This window comes from Crocuta crocuta, unplaced genomic scaffold (assembly GCF_008692635.1).
Source record: "Crocuta crocuta isolate KB4526 unplaced genomic scaffold, BGI_CrCroc_1.0 scaffold322, whole genome shotgun sequence".
Classification (NCBI taxonomy): domain Eukaryota; kingdom Metazoa; phylum Chordata; class Mammalia; order Carnivora; family Hyaenidae; genus Crocuta; species Crocuta crocuta.
The window spans coordinates 4,031,800-4,059,227 of record NW_027532592.1 but is presented as its reverse complement, the minus strand read 5'-3'; the positions used below and the strand labels follow the sequence as shown (position 1 = coordinate 4,059,227).

Below are 27,428 nucleotides of genomic sequence, written 5' to 3'. Positions count from 1 at the left end.
AAGGGCCCTCCGGGCCCCGAGTGCCTGGCTCCGGGCTGTGGAGGACTCGTCTGGTTCTGAGGTGGGACGTCTGGACTTAGCTCTCAGGTCACGTGTGAGGATCCCAGTCACCAGGCGGGAGGGGCTGTGGTGCTGAGGCCTCTGTGGCTGCTTTGTGGTTGTTTGTCTCTGAACCAGCGTGTCGGCGAGCATCTCAGCAGGACGGGTGCAGGGTGGGCTGTACGGGGCCCCTGCCCCATTTCCACCACCTGAGAGACGCTCAGCCTGAGAGAGGCTGGCTTGCCTCCCGCTGGGGAACCTGAGAGAGAGAGAGAGAGACAGAGCATGAGCAGGGGAGGGTCAGAGAGAGAGAGAGAGAGACNGGTCAAAATTTTAGTTAGAGGCTGTAGCCTGAACAGCAGGATTTACTGGTGTGAGGCCATCTTAACCTGGAAGGCTCAGAGCTCACTGTTCACAAACAGGGCTCTGGGGACACAAACAGGGCTCTGGGGACACAAACAGGGCTCTGTTCTCCCTGGAGGAACCACAAGACGTGGGAAGCAGGCTTCAGAGTTGCCTCCGTGAAGTGCAGGGTTTTGCCGGAATTACAAGGATTTTCCCGCCTTTGCCGCGTGCAGGAGAACTGTGATCGCCAGGCTGGCACGCTCACCGCGTACGGACCACTGCACGAGGGTCCATGCTCAGGCGGCGAGGTCAGGATTCGAGGCCTGCCGCCTGTGTTCCTACCTCCTCCTCTGCGCGGGCTCTTGCGGAGATCTGATTTTCGTAAGCGTGATTTTAGAATCCCTTTGGCATCTGACGCTCTGGTTCCGCGGAGCAGAGCCAGAGCCTTCCGCAGTCAGCTGTGGGAGGTGGAATTTGGTAGCAAGTTGGAAGAATCCCTGAGATGCACTTGAAAACTCCCTCATCTTGTGAAACTTGTGTTAAAATCCCTCCTGTTTCCATCTGCCGCCGTCCCTACCCCCCTGTGCTCACCTGGCCTGAAAGGGTTGCGCCCTCCCCCCGACCTCACTTCTTTCCGGACATTTCATGTTTGGCAGCGGCTTGTCTGCACCCGCCAGGGGCACAGAGCTGCTCAGTTCGAGAGGGAGGTCGCCAGCCCGCGCTCTGTCCTCCTGGCTGTCCGGGCTCAAATCAGGACACAGCTCACTTAGAACACCCGGGGCTTTCGGGAAGGACCCCGAGGGGCACACGAGTACAGACATGTGTCCTTCGCTCGGCTCCGTCCAGCAAGTCCACCCCACAGACAGCGTCATGGAGCCAGCACGTCCCTCAGTTCAGACGGGACGAAGAAAATAGGACCCACACGGGGGCCGTGGCTGCCTCTGTGGAGGGTCAGAACAAGAACGGGGCCTGCATACAGCAGGCGCTCAGCTATTGTTGATGAAAGTGACTCTTGCAGGGTGAGGTGAGCCTCTCTTCCTGTCCTTAGAGCCACACTTCGAACCCCGTCATGGCGTACTTAGGGAGCCTGGGCCCTGCCGGCCAGACTCGGTGACTGAAGCCCCCAGGAAAGGAGTCCTGTCTGGAATTTTGAAGGTTTATTTTTTTATTTTGAGAAAGAGCAAGGGAGCATGGGAGGGACAGCGGGGGAGGGGCAGAGAGAGAGGGAGACACAGAATCTGAAGCAGCTCCAGGCTCTGAGCTGTCAGCACAGAGCCCGATGTGGGGCTCGAACTCACCAACCGTGAGACCATGACCTGAGCCGAAACCAAGAGTCAGATGCTTAGCCAACTGAGCCACCCAGGCACCCCTCTTGCCTGGGTTTTTTAAAAAAAATCTATTAAAACCCCACATTGAAGAGTATTAGGCACATTTTCTTGGTTCTTAGGATTTACTCTGTGGCGGGAAGTTGAGCGATTTAGGTGCCTCACTAACTCCTGGTGGAGCGACCTCAGCCTCCGTAGAGGCGTCGACCGCCTTCCAGGAGGCGGAGAGGAGGAGGGGGCCCCGGGTTACTCCAGCTTCTCATTTAGTCCTTCCCTTCCTTTACGGGTGGGGCCTTCGGTGTCGCCGCAGAGCGAGGGAGCCGTTGTCCCCAGAGGCCCAGCTGGTGTGTCCCGTAGCACCCTTTCTGCGCCTGGTTCTGCGCACCTCTGCTTATTCTCCACGTGGGCAGCCTCGTGGGCTGTGTGGGCACCGGCTTGTGTGGGCACTCGCGCGTGGTGTGCCTTCCTCGCCACGAGTCCTGATGCGGGCTCTTTCCTCTGGGCTTCAAGGGGGCCCAGGAAGCACCGTATGAGTCAGTTAGGGGAGTGGAAGTGCCCCAGCCACTGTCTCCTCCACATCCGTGAGGAATCTCATCACCGTCACATCCACAGCCACCAAATTGCCTCGGTAACGGAGCGCTGACGGATGCCGCAGTCGTGCTCACAGTGGCCTCGGAAAACAAGAAAGCCTTTGCGGAAAGGGGAGGCAGCACGCGGTGTGTGACGTGATCGTCACCACCTGCCTGGCCGCTAGGCGCCTGTCCCCAGCGGTGAGCCAGCCTCCAGGGAGGGGCCTCGACTTTGCAAAAGTCTTAGCCTGGGGGCATAGTGGGATGATTACTTCCCCTAAATACACTCACTTCAGAAAAGTAAAACCAACCAGGGACGCCTGGGTGGCTTAGTCGGTTAAGCGTCCGACTTTCGCTTAGGTCATGATCTCGCGGTTCGTGGGTTCGAGCCCCGCTTCGGGCTCTGTGCTGACTGCCAGCTCAGAGCCTGGAGCCTGCTTTGGATCCTGCGTCTCCCTCTCTCTCTGACTCTCCCCTGCTTACACTCTCTCTCTCTCTCTCTCCTAGAAATAGACAAAACATTAAAAAAAAAAAAGAAAGAAAAGAAAAGTAAAACCAATGGGCAGGGACCTGCCCCTGCCCTATCTCAGACACAAGTCAGGACACACGTGCTCCAGGTACCCAAGTGGGCGCTCCTCCCTGGAGGGCTGACTGTGGGCGCCAGGACGTCCCTGGTGCTTGACCAAGTGTGTGCTTCTTCACCCCTCCCCCACTCCATCTCTGATGACCACACCCCTGATCTCCTTTTCTGTGAGTTTGCTTTGTTGGTGTTGTGTTCTTAGATTCCATAAATTTAAGTGACATCGTATGCTATTTGTCTTTCTCTGTATGGCTTATTTCACTTGGCATAATGCCCTCTGATTCGTCCGTGTTGTTGCAAACCACAGGGGTTCATTCCTTTTTATGGTTGAGTAAATTCCAGTGTGTGTGTGAGATACTATATAATAGTATACTACATATACGTTGTGTACGTATATGTACGTGTGTCATACTACATAATAGTATACTATATGTATGCCGTGTATGTATACGTGTGTGCGTGTATCATACTATGTAATAGTATACTATATGTATGCCGTGTATGTATACATGTGTGTGTATCACACTATATAATAGTATACTATATGTATGCCGTGTATGTATACGTGTGTGTGTATCATACTATATAATAGTATACTATATATATGCCGTGTATGTATACGTGTGTGCGTGTATCATACTATATAATAGTATACTATATGCTATGTATGTATATGTGTGTCATACTATATAATCGTATACTACATGTATGCTGTGTATGCATATGTGTATCATACTATGTAATAGCATACCATGTATATGTTGTGTATATATATGTGTGTATCATACTATATAATAGTATAATATACATATGCTGTGTATGTATATGTGTGTGTGCATGTGTGTATACACCACATTTTCTTCTTCCATTCATCCATCCATGGACACTTAGGTAGCTTCTGTGCCATGATTATTGTAAATAATGCTGCAGTGAGCACAGAAGTGCAGGTATATTTCCAGGTAGTGATTTCATTTCCTCCAGGCAGATGTTCAGAAGTAGAATTACTGGGTCATAGGGTAAGTTCTATTTTTAACTTTCTGAGGAAGCTCCACACTGTTTCCCCCCAGCGGCCGCAGCAGTCTGCTTTCCCACCACCAGTGCAGAGGGTCCCTCTTCCTCTGCATCCTCACCAACACCTGTTGTTTCCTGTGCTGCTGATCTTGGCCATCCCGACAGGTGTGAGGTATACCTCGCTGTGGTTTAGATTTGCATTTCCCTCGTGATCAGTGATGAGCACCTTTTCACCTGCCCACTGGCTGTCTGTATGTCGTCTTTGGGAAAATATCCATTCAGGTCCTCTGCCCATTTACAGTTGGATTATTAGGTTTTTACTAGTGAGTTCTATGAGCAGGAATTATTCTTAGGAGGCGCTGGGTGGGAGTACGCAGGCCACGCAGCCAGGAGGGGTCTCTGGTGGCTTCTGCGTCCTCTACGGGGGGCTGAATGTGGGGGCTTCTCATGTTCTTCCAGCAGAACCTCTAACCTCCTAACTTCCCCTCTTTTCCTTTCTTGTGCGCCCCAAGAGGGAACGGCTGAGGAACATCGAGCGCATCTGCCTTCTCCTGAGAAAGGTCAGTGCAGGAACGCCACATCGCCACACTGAGGGACAGACCAGGGACAACTAGCTGGTGCCTGGTCTAGCCCCACCTCCCCAGCACGGCACCCAGTGGGGGTGGGGGGGGGAGGTGGGAGCGAGAGAGTGAGCCCTTGGCTGGAAACCTCCAGAGATAAAAGGAGCTGATTAGAATGGGTGGCCATCCATCAAAGTGGCAGCACCGGGTATTTGCAGGTGCCTCTGGTTGGATCAGGAGGTCCTCTGTTTTTGCGGGACAATGGATGGCGTTTGCACCTGAAGGTGCCCCCGCCGCCTTTGTTCCTGTCTGGTGCTGGGCTCCGGAGCACTCCTGCCCGACTCAGGGGAGTGTAACTGTTTAACTAGCTGCTGGCTTTCCTTTGAGGTTCCAGCTGCCGCTCAGCTTTGCAGATTGATCGACAGCATCACGGGGAGAGTGTCGGGGCCGGGACAAGAGTGTGACGAAAGGGGCAGCTGGGCGTTCGGAGAGTTGCTCTGAATGGGTGGGCAGAGGTCACAGCTGCCCGAGCGCACCGGGAAGCATGCGTGTGCATGCACATTGACGGTGCGCATGCAGCTGAAACTGTGACATAGCTGGGGAAGCCCAATGACGGAGGGACTGTCGCTTTTTGCAGCAAAGTGTAGAGGGCAGCAACTTGCAGGTAGAGTCAGTGGTGCCCTGGCCGTGAGTCAGAGGACGTCCCCATCTCTGTCCGTCTAGAGCAGATGGGCCACAGGACATTGGAGAGCCGCCTGTCAACCCAAAAGGAGATTTTGAGCCTCCTGTGAATAGGAGAGAAACAAACACCATGCCAGCATCGACAGAAGGGAAATCGTTGTGCAAGCCTTTGAAATTTTTCTAGATTTCAGTAATGATGCCTTCCATTGGAAGAGCGAGCTTAATCAAGAAGTTAATTCTTTTTCCTGCGAATTACTTGCCCGGCGATGTTTTCTTAGACACTCAGTGTGTTAGAGTTTCACGTCTTGGAGGCGGCAGCAGGGAAGTATGGTCACGTGACGAGAAGCAGATGGAAACACGAGGAATTCCAGAGTAAAGGGCGATTTAAGAAAACAGCACGTGGCGTTTGATATTAAGGGCAGTTTATGAATCTATAAATTATTTTCCCAGGTAGTAACCTGGACACCAGTGATGCCTTCAGCTGTGACTTGCAGTCTCCGGCTGGTGCTTTATGATGGACAGCTAAGTGTCTATCACATCCCTTCTCCCCCCACACCCTGACACTCAGGCAGGGTGGTAATCCACATCCCCCATGTCAGGTTTGCTCACCCCTCTGAACTGCTTGACCACTAACAGTGGACAGTGGACGGTGGGGGGGGGCGCCTCTGCCAGGGTCCTGCCTTACGGCCCGAAGGTCAAAGCTAAGGGTGTGAAATAACAGGGGCTGTGCAAGAATTAGCATTGCCACTTACAAATTTACATAGTTTGCATGCATTTCTATAAACGGTAAATGAGTCTCCAGGAAACATTCTCCAAGGGACTTTTTCTGTTTCTTGTCCTTTTCATGGACGCTGCCCACCCCCCCCCTCCACCCAACCCCACCTGGCTGCAGCCTCTGCTGCCCTGTGAAGGTAGACCCTGTTCAGCCTTAGCAGGAGATGCCAGGGAGGAAAGTTCCATTAGGCTGAGGAGGACAGGGCACACTGACTTCAAGTGTTCAGGTGTCAGAGCCGTGCCCGGTCACTCGCCCTGTGGCCCAACTGGCCTCAGCTCTGCCACCTGCTGCACGAGGACCTAGTCTGAGACGTGTCTCTCTTACTACACTTTGTATTTTCGTGTCACACGTAACTGTCGTGCTCGCCATCCACACAGTAAGTCCCTAACCGATAGCTCCCTGTGCCTTCATGTGCCTCTGTGCCCAGCACCTCCTTGGGGTCTGTATTGTTACCCGACCCATATCTGCTCTGTTCTGTTCCCTTCCACGGGAGAGGCAGCCCCTTCCACAGGAGGGGCGGTGACGTCCGCAGGCTTCTGCTGCCCTTGGTGTGACTCTGATCCCGTATGAAGTGAGCACACGGCCCCCTCGCACAGCTGCTGGGGAATTAACTGGGAGAAGACGGGTGTGTGAGCTCAGAAGGGTTCCCGCGTTACTGCTGTCCCCTGACCCTCGGTGGCTGTGAGATCTCCCGAACGCCTGCAGTGCGAGGCGGGGGCAGGTGCGGTGGCCTCCNCGGGTCTAGTTAGCGCCACCACCTTCTGAGAGCTGTACCTTCCAAGAAATTCCTTGGACTTGCCTCCTGACACCCATAATGGGATGCATCTCAGCAGCGGCTGCTGTTAAACCTCCCCCTCAGCTTTCGCGGGAGGAAGAAAGGGATTTTCAACGTGGATCCGTTTCAAGCTCTGTAATTATCAGAAAATGCGTTCTCTGGGTAATTGTCTGAACTGCGGGGTTCTCCTGTCGACGTGTGCAGATGACTCACTCTCGAGGGCGAGAGGCACTCGGGGCGCCGCCCTCCCGCCGGAGCAGGATGCGCTCCTCTCCGTGGCTCGTGGAGAAGGGCAGGGGAGCTCTGGCCACGTCTCCAAGTTCAGGAAAGGAAGTTCAGTGAGAGCCCGAGGTCAGCGTGAGCACGGGGAGGAGCGTTCCTGCGAGCCGTGGCCGTCACACCTGGATTTGGTTGTCCCGGGACCCGGGACACTGCACCTCCCCTGGGCCGAGTCAGATGAGTGTCTGTGACGGCCTCGTGTTCGCCTGAGCCTGCAGGCACAGCAGGTCTCGGGGCGCTGTGTGGCCTGCCAGATCTGCGTTCTCCATGTCCCCCCGACCTCTGCAAGCCTGTGTCCAGTCTCTCCGCAGGTTTTCTGACCTCTGTGGCTGCAAAAAGCCGATGGGTAGATAATTTTCCCTCCTTGAATCCCTCCACCCCCGTCGAGCTCCCTCCCTGCATCGAGCTCCTTTCCCCCACCCAACTCCTCCCCCATCCAGCTCCCTCCCTCCATCCAGCACCTTGGAAGAGGAGGACAAGTGGGGGTTGGGTGGTGGGTGTTGAGTCCCCTGGGGTGGTGTGGTGGTGTAACCAGGTGGGAGGCTGCAGGTGCACCTGGTTTTAATCTGGAAAGAACGGCGTGGTGGTAAAGCCGCAGGAATTACCACTAATGACCACCTGTGCCCCCCCCCCTTACCGGAGCCACACCTGTGTCGGGGGAGGGGTCACAATGGGAAGCACAGCCGAATGGTGTGAAACCGGCATCCGAGGCAGAGGCCCCAGAGGCCCCAGGATGTGGTCCCACGTGCGGAGCTGGTCAAGTAGGAAGATCACACTGTTGATCCTAGTCCTTACCCTTCCCTGTATCTGTGGGGCGGCGTCCAGAAGCCAGCCCTGGCTGCTTCCGTGACCTTGCCGTGTGATTGTGCGGGGCCGTCCTCCCGCTAGATCCGGTGACCTCCAATCAACCTTCGGCTGTTTGAGCAAGTTTAAGTGATTGCTGTTGACTGAAGCTTGGAATGATTTGTTATGCAGCATCATTAGGGCAATGACTAACCGATACTGCAAGCATGTGCTACTTATATAAGGGGAGAGTCTTTTTAAAAAGTGATTGTATTCTGTGCCACACATCAGCTGTTTGCTGACTCTACACATTTATAAATAGACCCGTTCAAACTCTGTCCCAATTTCTTTGACCTCAGAGGAGTCTGCTAAATGCATTAACGTCCCAGAGCCCAGAGAAAGACTCCGGTTGCTTTGGATCACCGTCTTTGTCCGGCATCAGCTACCTGGAGAATTAGTGAGGACGCTGCCTTTTCCGCAATTCCTGGCGCTTCCGCTGCAAGGCACTGACTGGATCTCCCGTCTTTTATCCGCTGGTGCTGTTCTTCCTCTGGGCTCTGGAGAGAATGTTGTGTTTTAACTGAGGGACATGATACAGCTGAAAAGGGACACGTAAATGTAGAGGCAGTTGCATGGAATCCCTTAGAGAGACCATCCTAGACTCAGGAATTTTCCAGAACAGAATTCTGTGTTGGCTGGCGGGTTTCTAAGTGGTGCTGGGGACAGGAGCTGTGTTCGTTTCTACAGTGGCCACTTCCCGCCTTTAAATGAATTAGCTCTTTTATATATGTATTTCAATGTTTAGTCCTTTTTGAGAGACAGAGAGCAAGCAGGGCAGAGAGAGAGGGAGACAGAATCTGAAGCAGCTCCAGACTCCGAGCTGTCAGCACAAGACTCAGGGCTCCAACTCACCAGCCCTGAGATCATGACCTGAGCTGAAGTTGGACGCTCAACCGACTGAGCCCCCCAGGTGCCCCTAAAAGAATTAACCCTTAATCTTCGTAATGCCACTATGAAGCACTCACGATTAACAGATGAGGAAGTCAGTGCGCAGAGACGGAGGTTTACTGTTCTGGGGTCTCCTATTTCTCAAGTTGGTGGATCTGATCACAAAATAGGGGAAATTGTTTTTCTCTGACCCCTGCTGCTTGCAGACCACCAGACGGCAATATTGCTCAGCTCTATGAAGGGAAGACATGGATCCCCAGAGCCGCAGGGACCCTGTAGTATGCTGGTCTCCCCATGATGGGGCTGAGTGGATTCCTTTAAGGCTCTTTTCCTTTTCCGCTTAACTCCTTGGTAGGATAGCTCCCCCCTCGAGGGACTGTTTGAAGAAAAGTAAAAATATCCTAGAACAACGCTCGCAACTAGTTCAGAAACTGTGTCTCATGTATAATGTATTTTCCATCGCTTTCTGCGGCAAACTCCTCGTTAGTCAGAGAGAAGGACGGAACATTTTGCTCACCGTGTGACCTGCGATGCTGTCCTGGAGTTGCTGAACCAGAGCCATGGGTTGGGGACACGGGGGCTCTGTCCTCACCTCGCTCGCCCCCAGGCCGCGGCAGGACTAGCAGAGGACCCTGCAGCAGCTCTGACTTCCTGTTGCCTGTGGCTGGTGGGCCGTATCCTCCCTGGTCCTTCATCACCACCATCATAGAGGGTCAGGCCAGTTACCAACAGCGGTGACGTCTACTTCTTGTGGCTCCGTGGGGGCACTGGTTGGTCCCCTGATGCTGGCTGGGCTTACGGGGAGAAGGGGGTGGCTTTCTGCTCTTGCCTGGGCTCGTCCACGTGTCTGGTCCAGGACAGCCTCCACGGGGGTGGGGATGGATCTGCTCCCCATCTCGCCCTACAGCCACTCGCCCAGGCTCTGCTCCCTGTATCACAGAGAAGCCAGAGAGCCAGTGGAAACACGCAGGCATCTTTCCAAGCTTTGGTTTGCATCAGATCTACTAGTGCCCAATGGGCTGACGCGAGTGACGCGGCCGAGCCCGGAGTGTCCTTTCAGAAGCTCCCCAGGTGTGTGCAGAAGCTCCCCACCTGTTTTAAAAATTTAGAAAGAGGCCTCATGGGGTTCAGTCACATCTGTTCACGTGGTCCCGGTACCATGTCTCGGGGCTGTCCTGAGCAGCTCCTGGGAGCGGGCAAGGCAAGCAGAACCCACTTTCCGAAGGCAGGAGAGGGGGTGAGGGGCTCTGGGCACCAGGGCCCACCTCACCGCAGCCATTCGTCGTGTCTTCTTGGTGACTCCCACCAACACAGAGTAGGACTGGGAGGGACTACAGTTACGGGCCAAGGTGTGGCCGTGGCGAGGCCATTCCTGGGCACCATGAATGCTGTCCATCTGCCGCACCTGTAGGAAGGGGGTTAAGATTCAGGGATTGGGACAGTGAGCTACACCTCACTCCTGTTAGAAAAGGCGTCAGGAAGAGAGATAACACACTTGGCGAGGAGGGACCCTTGTGCCCGGCTGGTTGGAATGCAGGTTGTACAGCCACTACTGAAAACAATATGGCAGATCCTCAAGAGTTAAAAATAGAACTACTCTGTGATCCAGCAGCTCTACTTGTGGTCATCTCTCCGGAGGAAACAAAACACTAAGCCAAAGAGATACGTCACCCCTGTGTACATGGTAGCCTTACTTACAGTAGCCAAGATGTGGAGACAACCCAAGTGTCCACTGGTGGATGAGTGGATAAAGGATGTGGTGCGTGGACACCAGGGTCTCTGTCTTCCTTGAGTCCCCAGAGCTTAGCACGACTTGGGGTCCGAGGCTGATGCTCCGCATGTGACCTGGAGATGAAATGCTAACTCTGGAATGGACCTTACAGGTCATCTGATCAGACGCCTCACTTTCAGATGGGGAAACTTAGGTCTGAGGGCTCAGCGGTGAGATACGTCACAGCTGGTGTGTCTGGGCCGTTTGGCTGCGTAGAGATCTGAGGTCACTGGGGCTGGACAGAGCTCTCTGGGGCAGGGACCCCACCTGCTTGCTCGCCAGGGGCCCCCAGGGCCGAGCTCAGAGTGCAGGAATCAGTCATCCTTCCCGCGTCTGGCCGTTCCACTGCGTGTAGCATTTGCTACACATGAATTTTGTCTCCCATCCCCCCGCCCCCGGGGTACAGCCGATCACCAGCATGGCATCGGTTCGCTGGGAAAGCACGTCCTCACAGCCTGACGTCCTCACAGCCTGACCTTCTGGGCGGGTTTGTGGACGTGGTGGTTTTGCTGTGAGGCATCCCCAGACCGCTGGCCATACTGACAGAAATGAACTGCTTTTCTGCGACCCCTTTCTTCCCTCATGAGTGTGAAAAGGGACTTGGGGAACCACGGGTGCTGGGGGCAGGGAAGGGTGATGAGTGTGGGTTCTGCTGCAGGGAAGGACGCAGGGAGCCCATCCAGGGTTGGGTGTGGTTGGGAGGGCGGCGCCCCCAGGGGCCACCTGGGGACCCACACTCCTCCTGCCCAGTCCCTGCGGTCTGCAGGGCGTCACACCACAATGTCCCTTCGTGCCCAGGGTGGAGGGGGAGGAGGGAGAGGGCCGTTTTTGCGGGGCACGTGTCCCCGAAGGTGCACAGACCTCTTCCACTTAACTCACTGGCCAGATCGTAGGCAAATGGGCACAGCTTGTCTCATTTTGGGAGCCATATGCTCAGCCCAAGATAAGAGATTTTATTCTGGAGAGAAGGGGGCAGTGAGCACTGGGGGAGGGGGCAGATCCCGGCCTCAGGGAGGAGTCGGTCCGCAGAGCTGCCACAAGGGGCACATGGCCACGGCTGTGCACCTGGGACTCCACGGGCTGCGTGGGGTGGGGGTGGGGGGGGCAGGCCCGGCATTGGAGGTTGAGGTGGGGTTGGCAGTACCTGGAGAAGCTGGGGCGCCCTGGACGTTGGCCTCGTGGGTTCGGGTGGGCATGATGTGACTTGATTCGCTCATTTGACTGAATCCATTTAGCTGTGCACGTGGTCCTGTATCAGGTGCTGACGTGTGTGTGTGTGAAAGAGAGAGAGAGAAAGAGAGAGAGAGCTGTGAAGATATGCTCAGTCCAGCGAAAAGGGATCTTGTTTTTTTCCCTGAATTCCTACCTCGGAGCCTCTCGAAGCCCCAGCCACATACCTTCCATTATAGTCGCTCGAACACCTATCTTTTTTGTTTTTTTTAATGTTTTTTTATTTCTAGGAGAGAGAGAGAGAGAGACAGCGTGAGCAGGGGAGGGTCAGAGAGAGAGGGAGTCACAGACTGAAACAGGCTCCAGGCTCTGAGCTGGCAGTCAGCACAGAGCCCGACGCGGGGCTCGAAGCCACGAACCGCGAGATCATGACCTAAGCGAAAGTCGGACGCTTAACCGACTAAGCCACCCAGGCGCCCCTCGAACACCTATCTTACACATTTGTAATTTGGAAGGGATCGTGCCCTCCTCATTTGTGCACTCACTGCACTGCCTTGTGAGGTGTCTGCTCGGTGCTAATTAGCCAGATGGATTAGGGAATGGGCGCCGAGCAGCCACTGTCATTTTCATAACGCACGTGGCAGAACTCTCCCTGCTGAGCGGGATGAAGGCAGGCGAGGTGACCACAGAGAGGCCAGTGGCAGGTGTGATGGGCTCTGTGTCACCCCTCCCTGCCCGGCAGGTGAGCGTGCCCACGGACGGGGTTAGAGTGCTGTTCTAGGCCTCACGGCACGTTGGCATTGCCTGGGGGGCCTAATATGCTCAGCTCCTGGTCCCGCCCCAGACTCTCTGTGGGACGCAGCCTGGGCACGGGGTTTGGGGAGCCCCTCCCACTCCCCCGGGGCGGGGGGCGGGCTGCAGCTTGTTGAGCTGGAGGGGAGGAGCAGGTGGGAGCCCTCTGCTCTTTCAGCCCCTGGGGGCGGTTTCAAGGGCCATCATTTCCTAAATGGCACTGCAGTAAATGCGGTAGCAGTAATTCGTGGGCGGGCGCCCAAGCGGATGAGGAGTGAGGACGGGGTCGGCCCAGGGGGAGGGTGCAGCCCGTACTCTGCAGAAACCTCGTTTTTCCTTCCAGAAGCTCCCTTTTCCACAGCGTGATGAGGGGTAAAAAGGTGTGGTTTTTCAAGACCCCTCCTCCCCCCAGGCCCACACTTTCTGATAATCGTTTCTGCCCTTTTCCCAATTGCTGAAAAAGCAAGAAACGTTTCTGGGTCGTGTTTGTAGGCCACAGGATGTGCCACATCGCCAAATTCTAATGACCTCTGGTTCCCTGCAAGGCTCCCTAGTCTCTGCCTCCATGAAGTTCAGCGCCGGCACCAGCCTGTACCCACAGAGAGCCCCCCATGGCTCAGCTGGGCCTCCCTGGGGGCCCCAGCTGGGCTGGGTCCGCGCAGGTCCCCGTGCATCTTCTCCCCATGGTTAGCTGCGCTGCCGCGTTGCCGTGCCGCCTCCATTTGCCGCTGCGTGGGGTTTGTTCCTCTGGAAGCAGTTTGGGGCCCTGGTCCTCCTCCAGCACAGAGTCCCACTGGCTCAGATCGCTAAGCTGTCGTTGCGGCTCAGACGATTACGAAACACATGGAGTTTTGTTTCCCTGGGATAAGACCAGGCAGTAGACACGAATGTGTCAAGTGCGCTATACAAATGCAAAGTGCCGCTGGTATAAAGGGACAGAGAGACCGGCTTGTTTGCTTTTTGTATCTGCCAATGGTCACGATTATAGCCCAGGAGGGACAGCTCTGCTGCCGTGGCCTTTCAGTGCTGACGTCACCGCCCCTCGCTGCTCAAGGCGCCGGAACCTGGGTCTGCTTCCTGCTAGGAAGCAGATGAAGGAACCCCTTAGCAAGGTCAGACTAATCAGCGGGACCTGCGATGACAGAGGGGCCATGTCACCCTCCCCCAGTGAGCTAGACCATCACCCAGGCCACCGCGCTCTCAGATGCTTTTTGATAGCGGTGACACCAACCACCACATGGACATTGGTTTGCTTGACGTTATTGATCAAGTATTTCAAGCGCAGACAGTCGGGACTTTAAGAGGAAGATCGCACGCGGAGGATAGGGACAGCCAGACTGGGGTCCTTCCTGAAGCGTAGGCTTCCTTCCGTGAGCTGCCGGGGGTGTGGGCGGGTCTGGGCTCCTGGTTCTCCCTGGAGCAGCGTGTAACTTGCAGGCAGCCTCGAGGCCCCTCCCTTGTCCCTGTCCCTGAGCGGTCACACCCATCTCTGACTCCCAGCCTCCTGCCCTTCCAGAAGTCCTCGTGTTTCCATATCCACGTTTCCCAGGACAGCCCTGTGCCTGTGTGGTTCTCAGAGACCCCTGGAGGCCAGCCCGTGACATTCACCCCTGAGCTGGGGGCGGGGGGTAGGGCCTGTGCTCCTCTGGTCCGATGTCCCTTCTCGGCCTCCACGTCAAGAGAAGGCTGAGCTCTTGGACCAAAGGCGTCTTCTCAGATTGAAGAGACTGTTGGGGACCCGTCGGCCTGAAGAAGCCGCCGGAGGGCCCTGCGCCCACCCCGTTAGCGTAGAGGTACCTGTCTACCTGGCTGGTGGGGACAACAGAGATTTATTTCCTCACGGCTCCAGAAGCTGGGGGTCCGCAATCCGTTGTAGGCAGGTTGGCTCCTGAAGGGACCCTCCTTGGCCTGCGGGCGGCCGCCTTTGCCTGTGACCTCCAGCGTGAATGTTGGGGGGACGGGATCCACACACCAGAGAAGGTCTAGGGAAACGACACCCTGTGGTCAGGATGCTGGGTTGGCCTTACCCTGAACGACTCCTTGGTGATAACAACGGAGAGAGTACCGAGCCCCTGGGTTCAGAGTACCCACAGCTCCCGGCACCCACAGGGGTGATCCAGGGAAAGAGGACAAGATTGCTACCTCTGTAGGATTTACTGCCTGTTTATCAGGATAAAAAGCAAACTTGCTCTGAGCAAAGCCTGTGAAGGTTCCCCCCGCTCATCCTCCAGGGGGAGAAGGTCCAGAAAGGTGGTCCAGCTACCCGAGCCCAGACAGGGGTCAAGTACACGTGGGACGAGGCCCCCACCCCAGTCACTCCTCATTCCTATCAGCTCTGGCTCCTGTCTCTGGCGGGCCTGGGTCAGCACTGAGCCCGTGCTCGCGATGATGGGCACGGTCACTGAAGTTTTGCTCACGGGAGTCATGGAGTTATTGTAACTGGTTTGGTTTATGGGACATCCTTTCCCCGAGGTGCCTGTCTCCTCTTCCCCGGGGGTTGCTCGGTGGCAGGACAGTGTGGCCCACCCTGGGGCCGGCAGGAGTGACGACCCGGGGGTGATGACCCGTCCAGGGGCCAGTGGGAGTGATGACCATCCTCAGGCCAGTGGGTGACAGTGGTGCTGTGCAGGCTACTCACAACCATCCCTGCGCATGGCTCTGGGCAGGGCTGGTGCAGGGCGACAGAGGGGATACTTGAAAGAGGCGTCCGGACAGGTCAGGACCCCCGACGACAGCAGGAAATCAGCAGGTGGCCCTCATCCTCACCGCCCATGGAATTACTGACTGTGGAACATTTGCAGAGTGCTCCATGGGGCCCTAGTTTCCAAACTAGGCTGCACGTTGGAATCACCTGGGGAGTTTTAGGAAATATCGTCTGATCCGCAGAGATTCTAACTTAATTGGTTTGGAATAAATCCTGGGCATCAGGACTTTTCAAACATCCCTGGGGGTGATTCTGACGCACAGCCTGGTTGGAGACCCTTTGCTAAGCAGGCTTCATTGTTCAGGTTCACTAACGCATTTCAGCCGCCTTGGTGGCCTGGCCCCTGGGGCTCGGCAGGTCTGGTGGCCGGCACCCCGTGGCCCTGCCCTTCCCACCCAGTGTAGGGCTGCGTGGGGTGCAAGGGACCCCATCAGTAGCTCCCCAAATCTTCTGGCACCTCCGACAGGCAGAAAAAGCCTTTGCTGGCCCCCTGGGACCGGTAGGCCTTCAGAGCCCAAGGTCAAGAAACAGGAAGTGGTCTTCCCTTCTACCTGCGTGGGGCCCAGGGGTGAGGTCAGGAGACGCTGAGGCTCTGGCCGGCCCCCAAGTTTGTGCTGAGGTTGGCTCGGAGCCCACCAGACGTTTCTCAGTGGGGGAGGACGTCAGACGTCACGGAGTTCGCTGAGTGACCCCTCGTGGCTGCGTGCGCCTCATGTGTCCCTCCCTCCCCATCGCTGAGAGCACATGCTTGTTTTGTGGGACTGTTTGGTTGCACACATTACAGTTCTTCACCCCAGATGCACTTGCCAGCATAACCGCAACACGTGGCTGCGCCCAAGGACAGTGTCACGGCAGTGACATCTTCGTGGTCATCTCCCCGCTCCCCATTAAAGTCACGGTCATCTCCCTGCTCCTCGTGAAAGTGCTTTATAGGTTTGTTTGTTGGTTTGGTTTGGTTTTTGCAGAAGAATTCAGAGTCCAGTCAAGTTTCACGTCCTATTTAGCTGTCACGTTTCCCACAACCTCTTTTAGTCTAGAACAGTCTTTGTGCTTTGCGTGGAGACACCAGCCTTTCTGCGGAATCCTTGGGCCGGGTGGGTTTTTAGGGTCCCCATGGGGTGTGAGGAGCAGGGCAGAGGACCTCATGCCCTGTTCCCCGTGTGCAGCCCTTGCTGGCCTCTGATGGCCCTGCGGCCCGGTCGCTCACCCCCCATTTTCTGTGTGGTGTCCCAGCGGTGACCCCGTGTGCCGGTGAGGAGGTGGGCCACTGGCGCCTTCCTGCGTCTGGCTCCTCCCAGCCCCTGCACTGGCTCCCCCTATTCTGGCTCCTTCCAGCTCATTCTGGAGCACGTCGCACCAGCTCCCTCGCTCCCGAGCGCCTCCTGGCTCTTGTTGCCACCACTCTGCTCTCCTGTCTTCAGACACACCGCGCCTTCCGTGATGACCTAATCGGTGGACGCGTGCGCCCGCCTCACCCCCTTGCCTTTCCGTGGTGGGACGCTGCCAGCCTCCTCCTTGTGGCCGCGCTGCGGTTCTTCCCCCCTCCCCCCCCGTCCTGCGCCATGCCCACTCACCTCCGTCTGCCTCAACTCCTACTCTCCACTGCCCCGGCCCTGTTTCCTCCCTGTTCTGTACCAAGACCCTGCATGACCATGGGTCATGTACTGACTGCAAGTGTGTTTTGTTTGACCTATTTAATACTTTAAGCATCTGAAAAAGTCACAGAAAATCGTGTTTTAGCTTTCTTTTGGGAAGTGACACCCAGGATCCAGCAATATTGCCAGGTTTTCTTCAAGGAAGCCATCAGCTAGTGTCCGGTGGCAGACAGCCCCTTGAAGAGAGGTGTGTCCCGCAGACCCCTCCCAGCCCTGGCCTTCCCCTCCCCACCGCCGAGCAGCGTGAGCCTCCTCTGGGCTCACCTCCCCCTCTGGGGGGCTTCCGTCTTTACTCCTCTCCCCGCGGCCCCTGAACCGTCCCTTCTCCCCCACACTCTCTCCTGGGTTCGGGCAGACGGTTGTCACCATCCATTGAGCACCTTTACCGGTTCTCATGCCCGAGCTTGGCATTGGGTCAGACATGCTGAACACCCACACGTGTCCGCATCTCTGGGTCTCAGCCAGTTGACAGCAGGCACAAGAGTCCAGGTGAGGATTCAAATATGGTGTCACGTCCGGCCAGCTGTGTGGACGGTCATGGTGGGACCCCAGGGCCTCCAAGTCTGAGACAGACACAGGCACACACAGATGGACAGATAGACATAGAGACACACAGAGACAGAGAGATGGAGAGAGATAGACAGACACACAGATGGAGAGAGAGACAGATAGACAAGAGAGACACATAGACGCAGATAGACACAGAGACAGAAACACAAAGAGAGACACAAACAGAGACAGACAGACACACACACAGATGGACACACAGACACACAGATGGATAGACAGGCACAGATATAGGCACAGAGAGAGAGAGAGAGACAGACACACACAGGGTCTGAGACACAAGGACAGACAGACAGACAAGCGATTGCCAAGGAGGGTGGGCTGTGGGCTTGTGTTGCCACGGGGGCAGGCTCTAGACCCCAACCCAGTGCACCTGCCACGGGCTTGCAGGGGTGAGGGGAGACAGCGTGCTGTTTGGGGACAGGCAGGTCCCAGAGCAGGAGAGGCCAGGCCATGTGCCTGCTCACTAATGCTTCCTCGTGATGTGGAAGAGGCTGGTGGGAATTCCTGTTTTCTAAATTTTTTTTATATGTTTTATTTATTTCTGAGAGAGAGAGAGCACGTGCATAAACAGGGGAGGGTCAGAGAGAGGAAGATACAGAATCTGAAACAGGCCCAGGCTCTGAGCTAGCTGTCAGCACAGAGCCCGACGTGGGGCTCGAACCCACAAACCGTGAGAACCTGAGCCGAAGTCAGACGCCCAACTGACTGAGCCCCCCAGTCACCCCCAGACACACTGCTCACTCGACCCGTCTTGGTTAGTCGAGTCACCGTGTCCCGCGGTGCTCAGGGTTAACGCCACGTCTGTCCTCCGTCTGTGGGTTCCGTTTCCCACGTGCTTTGTGAATTGCAGCAGCCCCTCCTCTGGGTCCTTCCATCAGAGCTCAGACTGCTCTCTTGCCGGGACTGGTGCGGTAGCTTCGGAGCTGGTTCCCCCCTGGCCTCTGGTCCATTTTCCCATCCTCCTGGGCTCACCCCGCACCACACTGTTGGAGTGACTGGAGCAAACCTTGATCTTGGAAAACTGCCTTATCCCAGAGTCTCCCCTGTGTCCTGGGCTTGCAGCACAAATGACTACATGCTCTGATCTCCTCCTAAGGCCTTCTGTGATTCCTCTCCACCTAACCAGAATCTACTTCCTTCCAAACACTCATCTGCTCGCCCAGCATTTATCAAGTGCCTCCTGTGTGCCAGGACTGTCAACGGAGGTGTGTGAGGCTGGCTGTGATTTCCTTTCTTTGTGCCTTTTTGTGTGCTATTTTATTGCCTGGAATGTTCTCCATTGGCTAAAATATTATCCTGTAGGTCCCACTCAGATGGTGTGTCTTTGCGAAGCTTCGTCTCTCTCATCCATGAGATGAGAGATGCTCTCTGCTTCCCTGTCCTGCTGGGTTCTCTCTGGCCGGCCCGATGGTGGAGCCTGGTGCTCGCATCTGACCCCCGTCCCCGGCTGGCCTTCAGCCCACGTGTCCTGCTGAGATGTCCTCACGCACTAGGCACTCTGCTGCTGAGTGGCTAGAAAATGGCATTTTCTCCAAAGTAGGAAATGGAACAAAGCCAGAGGAAAGTGTTTAAAGCCACGAATAAGTTACACATGATCCTAGGTATTGCTAAATATAGCCGTTCAGAGAGAAACATGTCATGATTAATTAACAGATTTGTGAGCCGCCTACAACCCATTCTGAAATGAAGCTGTGTATAAAAACGTTAAATAATGTTTCTTCATCTCTTGCTTTTGGTTCCTGCCGTGGCCTTGCCGTGGCCCGCTAAGGGTTTTATGTCTTTCCTCTTGAGGACCAGATGCGTGCTTAGCCATCGCTCTCACACCGGGTGCCGACCCCGCTCCATGACCCTGACGTTTCTGCTGGCGCTGCTGTGTGGCCCGGGACCTGTGTCCTGTCGCCTGGGCCGCCAGGTCCTGCGTCTGCTGTCCCCCTGCCCGGCCACCCCCCTCCCTGTGGGGGGGGGCCTGTCCCAGGTGTGAGTCCTGCTTCTCCGGGAGCCTGGGCCGTGACCCCCCAGACTCCACAGGCTCCATGCCAGCCGCCTCCTAACACCTGGACCTGTCCCATCACCTGGGCCTACTCTCCCTCCCTCACCCGGCTCCTCAGAGAATCGTGAGCACAGCGTTTGAACTAGAGATCCTGGGCCCCCACCCTCTGGAAATTCTGACGTGGTGCTTGGAAATCTGCATTTTACTTATTTATTTTTAAAGTGTATTTGTTTTGAGAGAGAGGGTGAGTTGGGAAGGGGTGGGAGGAGGGACAGAGAGAGAGGGAGAGAGAATCCCAAGCAGGCTCACACTGTCAGCAGAGAGCCCGATTCAGGGCTCCGTATCATGAACCATGAGATCATGACCTGAGCCGAAATCAAGAGTCAGATGTTTAACCGACTGAGCCCCCCCAGGCGCCCCGGAATCTGCATCTTCATAAAGATCTGCAGAAGGATTCTGACGCACAGCAGTTTTGGGAACCAGCGACTTTTGGGACCCTCCGCTCCAGATAGGATCTCCCACTGCCTTGGGTTGTGAACGTCTGTGTATCTGTCTGTCTGCCTTCTGGGTCGAACTCCTCCTGAAGGCAGAGCAGTGTCAGCAAGTCATCCCATCTCTGGAGCACCGGGCAGGACACGGCTCACGGTAACGTGACAGTCATTGCACTAGAGCATGCTGCATGCATGCAGCGGGTGGGGGGGAGGTTCTTCAAGGAGGGGAGGTGCGAGGGACGCAGGAAATGTGTGCCATACCCGGGACTCAGGAGAGAAGATCCTGGTGAGAGAGACTTCACTATTCTCTGCAAAATGCAGGTGGTAATCAGGCCTCTGGGGAGTCACTTTGAACTCTGTTTTCGTCCAGAGTTGAGAGATTCCTCGCAGAGTGAATTATTTCTGGGCTTATGAAAGTGCCCCTTTATCAGGCTCTCCAGCGTGTACCTTGTTATTCGGTTGTTGCGCTTCTGGCTTTCTGATCGTCAACAGGGTATTTTTAAAATAGAACATTTAAGCTCTATCCAGAATGTGGTTGCTCTGGAAACAACCTTGAAAACTCTGGAAAACTCTGTCCTGTCTCCAGATGCCTTGTGATTTCCGGCTGCCACCCCGCTTCATGGCCGTACCCTGGCCCAGGGTCAACCGCGTGCGAGCCCTCTGGGGGTCCCGGATCTCCTGGAGCACCTGCAGGCCGCTGCCTCCCGGCACTGTCCCTCTCGGCGCCCGCTCCCGGCCGAGCCGCATCCCCAGCAGTGAGTGTGTGGCCAGTGGGACACATGCGTTCCTCTGCGGCTGGGAGTCTACGTGGAAACTAATGGCCATGCGATGGCTTCCGGAACGTGCATCTCTGGTTTCACCAAAAAGCCAGACATGGGACCGACCATGTCGCAGGTGGTCTCGGGCAGGGCCCACGGTGCTGCTGAGTCCCAGCTCCCCCCTCGTCCTGCTCGCGTGGGCGCGGTTCTGGGCATTTCCGGAGCTGTACAGCTGCTGGGGTCAGAGGGCAGGGCTGCAGCCCCTGACTCCCCGAGGAGTCACGGGTGCTGCTCTGCCCTTCAGCTCCTTCTCAGCTCCGTCGTCCCATGTGGACGCGTGCAGCGGGGCTTTCCGGAAGGAAGGGGTGGGGTTTGCTCCCCTCGGTGACACCTGCCGTGTGGGCGTCTGACCCGGGCTCGCACCGACCCGTCCAACCTGACTTGTAATTGGTCTGTGGCACACGGGGTTCATGTCATGTGCCTTCCAAGTGGCATCCACGAGGCTGGACTCTACAAAGTCACGCCGGCGTCCGGAAACCAGCTTGGGGGACAGACAGGACGGCGCCCACCGGGAGCCCCACCATTCCACTGAGCTCTTCTGGAATGTTCCATCATAACCATTCTGTGACGGCGTATACTCCTGACCTCCACTCCTAAAAGTCACCGAGAGTCTCCTCGTGCGGCAAACTTCCATGGGGCCCCGGGGACAACATGAAGATTCTGTGACCAGGAGGCGTGTGCTGTCCACATCCTGTTCTCCAACCCCTCGCCTCATGGGAGGTTGACAGCTGTGCAGTGGAGGGAGGGGGCTGCACCCCTGGCCTCGTGGGCCCCCAGTTCTGGGGAGAAGCTGTGCTGTCCCTGGTACAGGGGAGGGCCGTGGCCCCTGGACGCATGGATGGCGAGGGGCGCCGGCCGTGGGGAGGTGATGGCCTGACCTCAGGCGTCCCACCCACACTTGGGGACTAGTTAGCCTAGGTGCCGACGCCAGGTCACCTGACCCACTCCCCGCCAGGAGCACAGATCGTCTACATTCCAGCGATCCAGCTGGAGGCCCGGGGCTGGTGCTCAGGGTCCCGCCGGTCCAAGGTCTAGTCACCTGGCGTGGGGAGCGGCGGGGTCACCGTGGCCTCAGAACTGGTCTGTCACCTTGTCTGCCTGTGACCTCACAAAACCCAGAGAAGAAGACCCTGGTCCCCGTGCCTCCCCAGGTCTGCCCATCACAGACACGCCGTCTCAGCAGCTGGGGACGTGGCGGGAAGTGGTGGGAGGTCGGTGCCCCAGGCCAGCGGGCGGTTCCTCCCACGATGTTCGCCTCCGTCCCCCGGGTGCTGCTGCCCTTTCTCTCCTGTCTTTACCGTGCCTGTCCCGACGCCAGCCTCCTGCCTCGTGTGCCCTTCCTCAGCACCCTGGGCTCTTCCTTCCCCCTCGTCCGGCTTGCTGGGGACCCAGGACCCGGTGCTCGACTTTGTTCTCCATCTTGCCCGCTCGCACCCTCCCGCCAGGCGGTCTGTCTGAACTTCGTTCGCTATTCGTGTTTCCTCAGCCCCCAGTTCCCCTCGTGAGGACCAACCCTGACCCCAGCCGGCCCCCGGACACCGCCATCCCCCCAGCCGGTCCCCAGAATGCCGCCGCCTCCAGCGCTCCCCTCTCCCTGGGCCGTGCAGGCTGCCGAGTGGCGCTGGCACCCGGGGCAGAGAGGCCACTCTCCTGCGTCCCTCGAAGGGCGCCTGTCCATCACGGGCTCCAGCCTCGTGACCTGATCACCTCCCAGGGGCTGCACCTCAAACATCATCATGCTGGCGACCTCGCAGTGTGTGACCCTGGGGGACGGAGACGTCCGGTCTGGAGCGCCGCACGTGTTAGCGAGGGGCAGCGATGTCTAACCTGCCTTCTCCCTCCTTCCTGCCCACCAGGCTCACACTCCTGTTCTCCGCGTGTGAGATTAATGGTCCCCAATGTGCCCGCTCACCTCACCGCTGACCCACTGCCACGGAAGCTCTGCGCTCAGATCGTTGAGCCTTCTTTACTCAAGCCCTTGGAGACCAGGCTCAGACGTCTTGAGGGACCGGCCGGGCCTGGGGCTTGTGTCGTGGGTGTGGGGCCAGACCAGTGACCCCAGGTTCACCAGCTAACTGTTGGGTCAGCACCTGCTTTAGCTCCGACGGCTGTTTGGGTTTCTGTTAGGGAGGAAGTCGCTCCAGGACGGCGATTGCCGTGTTTATGGGCTCACAGGACACAATATGGCGCTGCAATCCGGACCCTGTGGGTGCAGCTGTGAGCATTCATTGCAGCATGGGACACGGGCTGTAAACCAGCAGACAGATGTGTGACATTTTCAGGTCATGGTGATAAGTGTCCCTGACGGCAAATAGAACAGAACATGGGGGGGCGAAGGCAGGCTTCTGTGAGGAGGAGCCTGCAGGGAGGAGTCTGGGGAAGGGCACCCTGGTCGGGGCGATGGCACATGTCAAGGCCCTGGGGTGGAGACAGACAGGCTGGGTTTGAGGAACAGCTGTGAATGAGTGGGAGCAACATGGCATGTGGGGTCAGGAGGGCCTGGAGGAGGTCATTATAAGGAGTCGGGTCTTGTTCTAGAAGCCACAGGGAGGCCGTGCAGGGTGAGCAGAGATATGACACGATCTCTGTGGCTGCTGGTGAAGGCGGACCAGGAGCAGGGCTGGGGTGGGAGAGGGCCCCGTGGTGAGGAGGCTGCCATCATTCCCGTGACGGGTGACGGAGACTGGCGCCGGCCACGGTGTTACCCAAGGCTGAGTTCTGGGCCACGTGCCCGCCTCAGTTTCCCTGCTGCCTGTTGTTCAGCCTGGGTCCCTCCCGCCTGCCTGGGGGGCAGCCGCGCGGATCGGCTCGGCCAGGGCCCGGCTCGGCATCTGACGCCTCGAGGGAGGCTCAGTGCACATGTTTGCCGAATGAGTAAATGGTGGGTTTGCTCACACTTGTAGGCGCTGAGCTGATGGGGCAGCCGTGTGGAGAGAGACCCGCAATGACACAAACGGATGGTGCCGACGCGCACACGACTCGGGAGGAGCGCGAGGGCTCGCGCGGGTAGCATTGGCAGGAAGCGCTGGGACGCCCCACAGCACGTGGCGTTTCTGGGAACAGAAGTGAATGGTGGGAGAGGACTTTGAAAGTTTGCAAACACTAGAAATAGGCTGGAGAAGGAGGAAAGGGAAGAATCGTTGGTTTAATATTCAAGGGAGTTTAGTTGCTGCTCTTTGTAAAGTACATGGGCTGCGTGAGATGACGAGGGCGGGGTGATGGGCACGTGTGGGTCGGGTGTCATCCGTGGGGTCTCACTGCACCAGACAGTTTGAGGAGCCTCGCACACATTGACTCAACACTTGTTACCGTCCTGTGAAGTGGATGCCATTATTGTCCTCATTTTATAGATAAGGAAACTGAGCCCATTGGGATTGCACAGCGCGCCTGGCGCTCCATAGGCAGGTCTGGAGCCGGGTCTCTTGTTCCCTAACCTGAAACTGTTTTTGCCGGGATGCTACCCTTCCAGCCCCTCCTGTCCCTCCTGTCCCTCCTGAAAGCAAAGGCTGCAGTATTTTTTAAAAAATGTTTTGTTTATTTCTGAGAGAGAGAGAGAGACAGCATGAGCAGGGGAGGGTCAGAGAGAGAGGGAGACTCAGAATCTGAAGCAGGCTCCAGGCTCTGAGCTAGCTGTCAGCACAGAGCCTGACATGGGGCTCGAACCCATGAACCATGAGATTGTGACCTGAGCTGAAGTCAGATCTTGACCGACTGAGCACCCAGGCGCCCCAAGGCTGCAGTATTATATTGCCTTTTCTCCCAGAATGTTATCTGGTTAAGTCATATTCCTGGTAACGCATGGCAGCCCCGCTAATAGTCGCCTTTGCCCCACTTTGGAAAACACGCTCGTGTGAGAGGTCGGCCTTGAACAACGTGTGGGGCTGGGGCACCCACCCTTCCCGCAGTTGAACGAAATCCGTCGGGTTAGATCCTGCGTTCTTGCAGTAAAGTGAGTAGAGAAAACATATCTCCAGCCCCACCCGTCAGATGTGCGCTGTCAGGTCACCTGCGTGGTCCCACCCACCTTTGTTTGTGGGGTCAGTGCGCTTAGGCCCACTGCTCGTGACANTTTTCTCCAGAATGTTATCTGGTTAAGTCATATTCCTGGTAACGCATGGCAGCCCCGCTAATAGTCGCCTTTGCCACACTTTGGAAAACACGCTCATGTGCGAGGTCGGCCTTGAACAACGTGTGGGGCTGGGGCGCCCACCCTTCCCACAGTCGAACGAAATCCGTCGGGTTAGATCCTGCGTTCTTGCAGTAAAGTGAGTAGAGAAAACACATCTCCAGCCCCTGCCATCAGATGTGCGCTGTCAGGTCACCTGCGTGGTCCCGCCCACCTTTGTTTGTGGGGTCAGTGCGCTTAGGCCCACTGCTAGTTGACGCACGCTAACCAGGATGATGCCGGCCTGCACTCTCCTCCCCAACTGCTGAGAACTCCTCTGTTCTCTCGCTCTACTCACCCTCCTTGGCTCCTTTGGAGCAAAAAGTCCCCAGGCAGCGGGAGGTAATGAGTGATTAACATCACTTAATAGCTGTGAAGTAGNGGGGGGGGGTGTCCCTCGGTGGCCCCAACAGGAGCTGGGCCTCCCGCCTTCCCGATGGGGAGGGCCCAGGACTCACCGTTCCCACTGTTCCCACCGTGGGCGCGGATTTCTGCCCCGGCCGTGGGCAGAGTGAAGGCGGAAGTGGCTCCGTGGTCAGGAGAAATCTCCATGGACACTCCCTGGGGCCCTGACGCTTTAAGAGGCTGGCACCAAGGACTTCGGGGCTGCAGGCCCTTCCGTGGGAGGTTTGTAAGTCATGTCATCCAGTGCACAGAGGAAACGTGACTGTGCCCCTTGGGGATGCCCCGCGCCCGGACACTCCCGTCCGCCGGACCTCAGCCGCCTCCCTTGTTCAGATGAACGCNCAGGATGATGCCGGCCTGCACTCTCCTCCCCAACTGCTGAGAACTCCTCTGTTCTCTCGCTCTACTCACCCTCCTTGGCTCCTTTGGAGCAAAAAGTCCCCAGGCAGCGGGAGGTAATGAGTGATTAACATCACTTAATAGCTGTGAAGTAGGGTAATCATCTGCTTTTATCCCGGGAGAGGCTCCCCTCTGGGAGCTCACGCTCTAGTAAGAAACTGCCTGTGGCAACCTGAGAGTGGTGGGGGGGGGGTCCCTTGGTGGCCCCAACAGGAGCTGGGCCTCCCGCCTTCCCGATGGGGAGGGCCCAGGACTCACTGTTTCCACTGTTCCCACCGTGGGCACAGATTTCTGCCCCGGCCGTGCGTGGGCAGAGTGAAGGCGGAAGTGGCTCTGTGGTCAGGAGAAATCTCCATGGACACTCCCTGGGGCCCTGACACTTTAAGAGGCTGGCACCAAGGACTTCGGGGCTGCAGGCCCTTCCGTGGGAGGTTTGTAAGTCATGTCATCCAGGGCACAGAGGAAACGTGACTGTGCCCCTCGGGGATGCCCCGCGCCCGGACACTCTGTCCGCCGGACCTCAGCCGCCTCCCTTGTTCAGACGAGCGGTTCTCGTCTCCGCTCTTCCCGCATCCAGCGTCTTGCGCGCTGCCCTCCGTACTTCGGCGCCCATTTGTGCGACAGACTCCACCCGCTCCGTGTGCAGGCTGCTGGGTGCTCACGGGACCCACCTGCCGAGTGCGAACGCGGAGACTTCGGCCCCTGCAGGCAGGCTGGTGAGATCCACACCCCTCTGCCCTTCTCCTTCTAGAATGTTCCCCCCATTTGTGTGTCTCCCCCCAGCCAACAATGAGCTGTCACTGCCTGCATCCTGACTGCGGGTCCTCTCCCAGCATGTGCGCCTTAAAGAGGAGGAGGAAGGGAGTGGGCAGCTACAGGTGCAACTTCAGGTCTCTCTGGGTTCCCGCAAGTCGTCAGAGTTCTGTGCCTTTGAATATAAGGCATTATTGTTCTCACCTCTGCCCCGGGGGGGTCCCAGGTCATTGGTAAGTGTGAGGAAATGGTGGAGAGGCTTTTGAGATTCAAGTGTGTCTTCAAGCTGCATGAGAACAGTGACGGAGGCAGGTTGGGCAGTGTGGCCGGTGTGGCCGGGCACAGCCCAAACCCAAGGGTTCCAGAAAGGAACTGCCCACCTCCCAAATCTAGAAGGGGGCCCTGGGACGGGAGGAAGGGGCCGGTGAGTGTAGGGAGGGTCAGCCTGCCGAGAACGAGCAGAGTTGGCAGGAAGGGAGGCTGGGGGCTCGGGGGTGAGGAGGCTGGGGACATGGCTCTGGCCCCAGAAGAGGCCACGGCAAGCCTCTGGGTTCCTCTCCAGGGTTCTCCTGCGGGGCGGCGGCCGGGGGGCCGGACACACTGCTCTCACCCGTGGAGGCTGCCTGAGCACAGGACGGTCACAGCCCCGCTGAGGGTTGGGGGTGAGGACGGAGACCCAAGGTCTTCAGAAGGGGAGCCTCTGCCCCGTGTCCTCTCCAAGCCCGTGGTTTATGAATCCTAGCTCAAGTGTTTCACAAAATCACCTGGGATGCTTCTGGAAAATGCTGATTCCTGGCCCGTAGAGTGTCTTGGTACACAGGTGTACAACACAGATGTCTGCATTAAAACCTTTTTTAATGTTTGTTCATTTTAGAGAGAGAGAGAGAGCAAGTGCAGAGAAGGGATAGAGAGAGAGGGAGACACAGAATCCGAAGCAGGCTCCGGGCTCCAAGCTGTCAGCACAGAGCCTGACACAGGGCTTGAACTCATGGACCGTGAGATCGTGACCTGAGCCTAAGTCAGAGGCTTACCCAACTGAGCCCCCTCCCCCGCCCCCCGCCCCTCACCACCAGAA

The 27,428-nt window shown here is 57.0% G+C and overlaps 1 protein-coding gene across 1 annotated transcript in view; it reads left to right on the top strand.

The window, feature by feature from the left end:
• The window catches only part of CNIH3 (cornichon family AMPA receptor auxiliary protein 3), a 98,500-nt gene that overhangs the window by 56,054 nt on the left and 15,018 nt on the right, over positions 1-27,428 (top strand). The window contains exon 3 of the mRNA XM_077779869.1: positions 4,382-4,429. Coding sequence (XP_077635995.1) covers positions 4,382-4,429 — 48 coding nt within the window. The remainder of the gene's footprint in view (positions 1-4,381; positions 4,430-27,428) is intronic.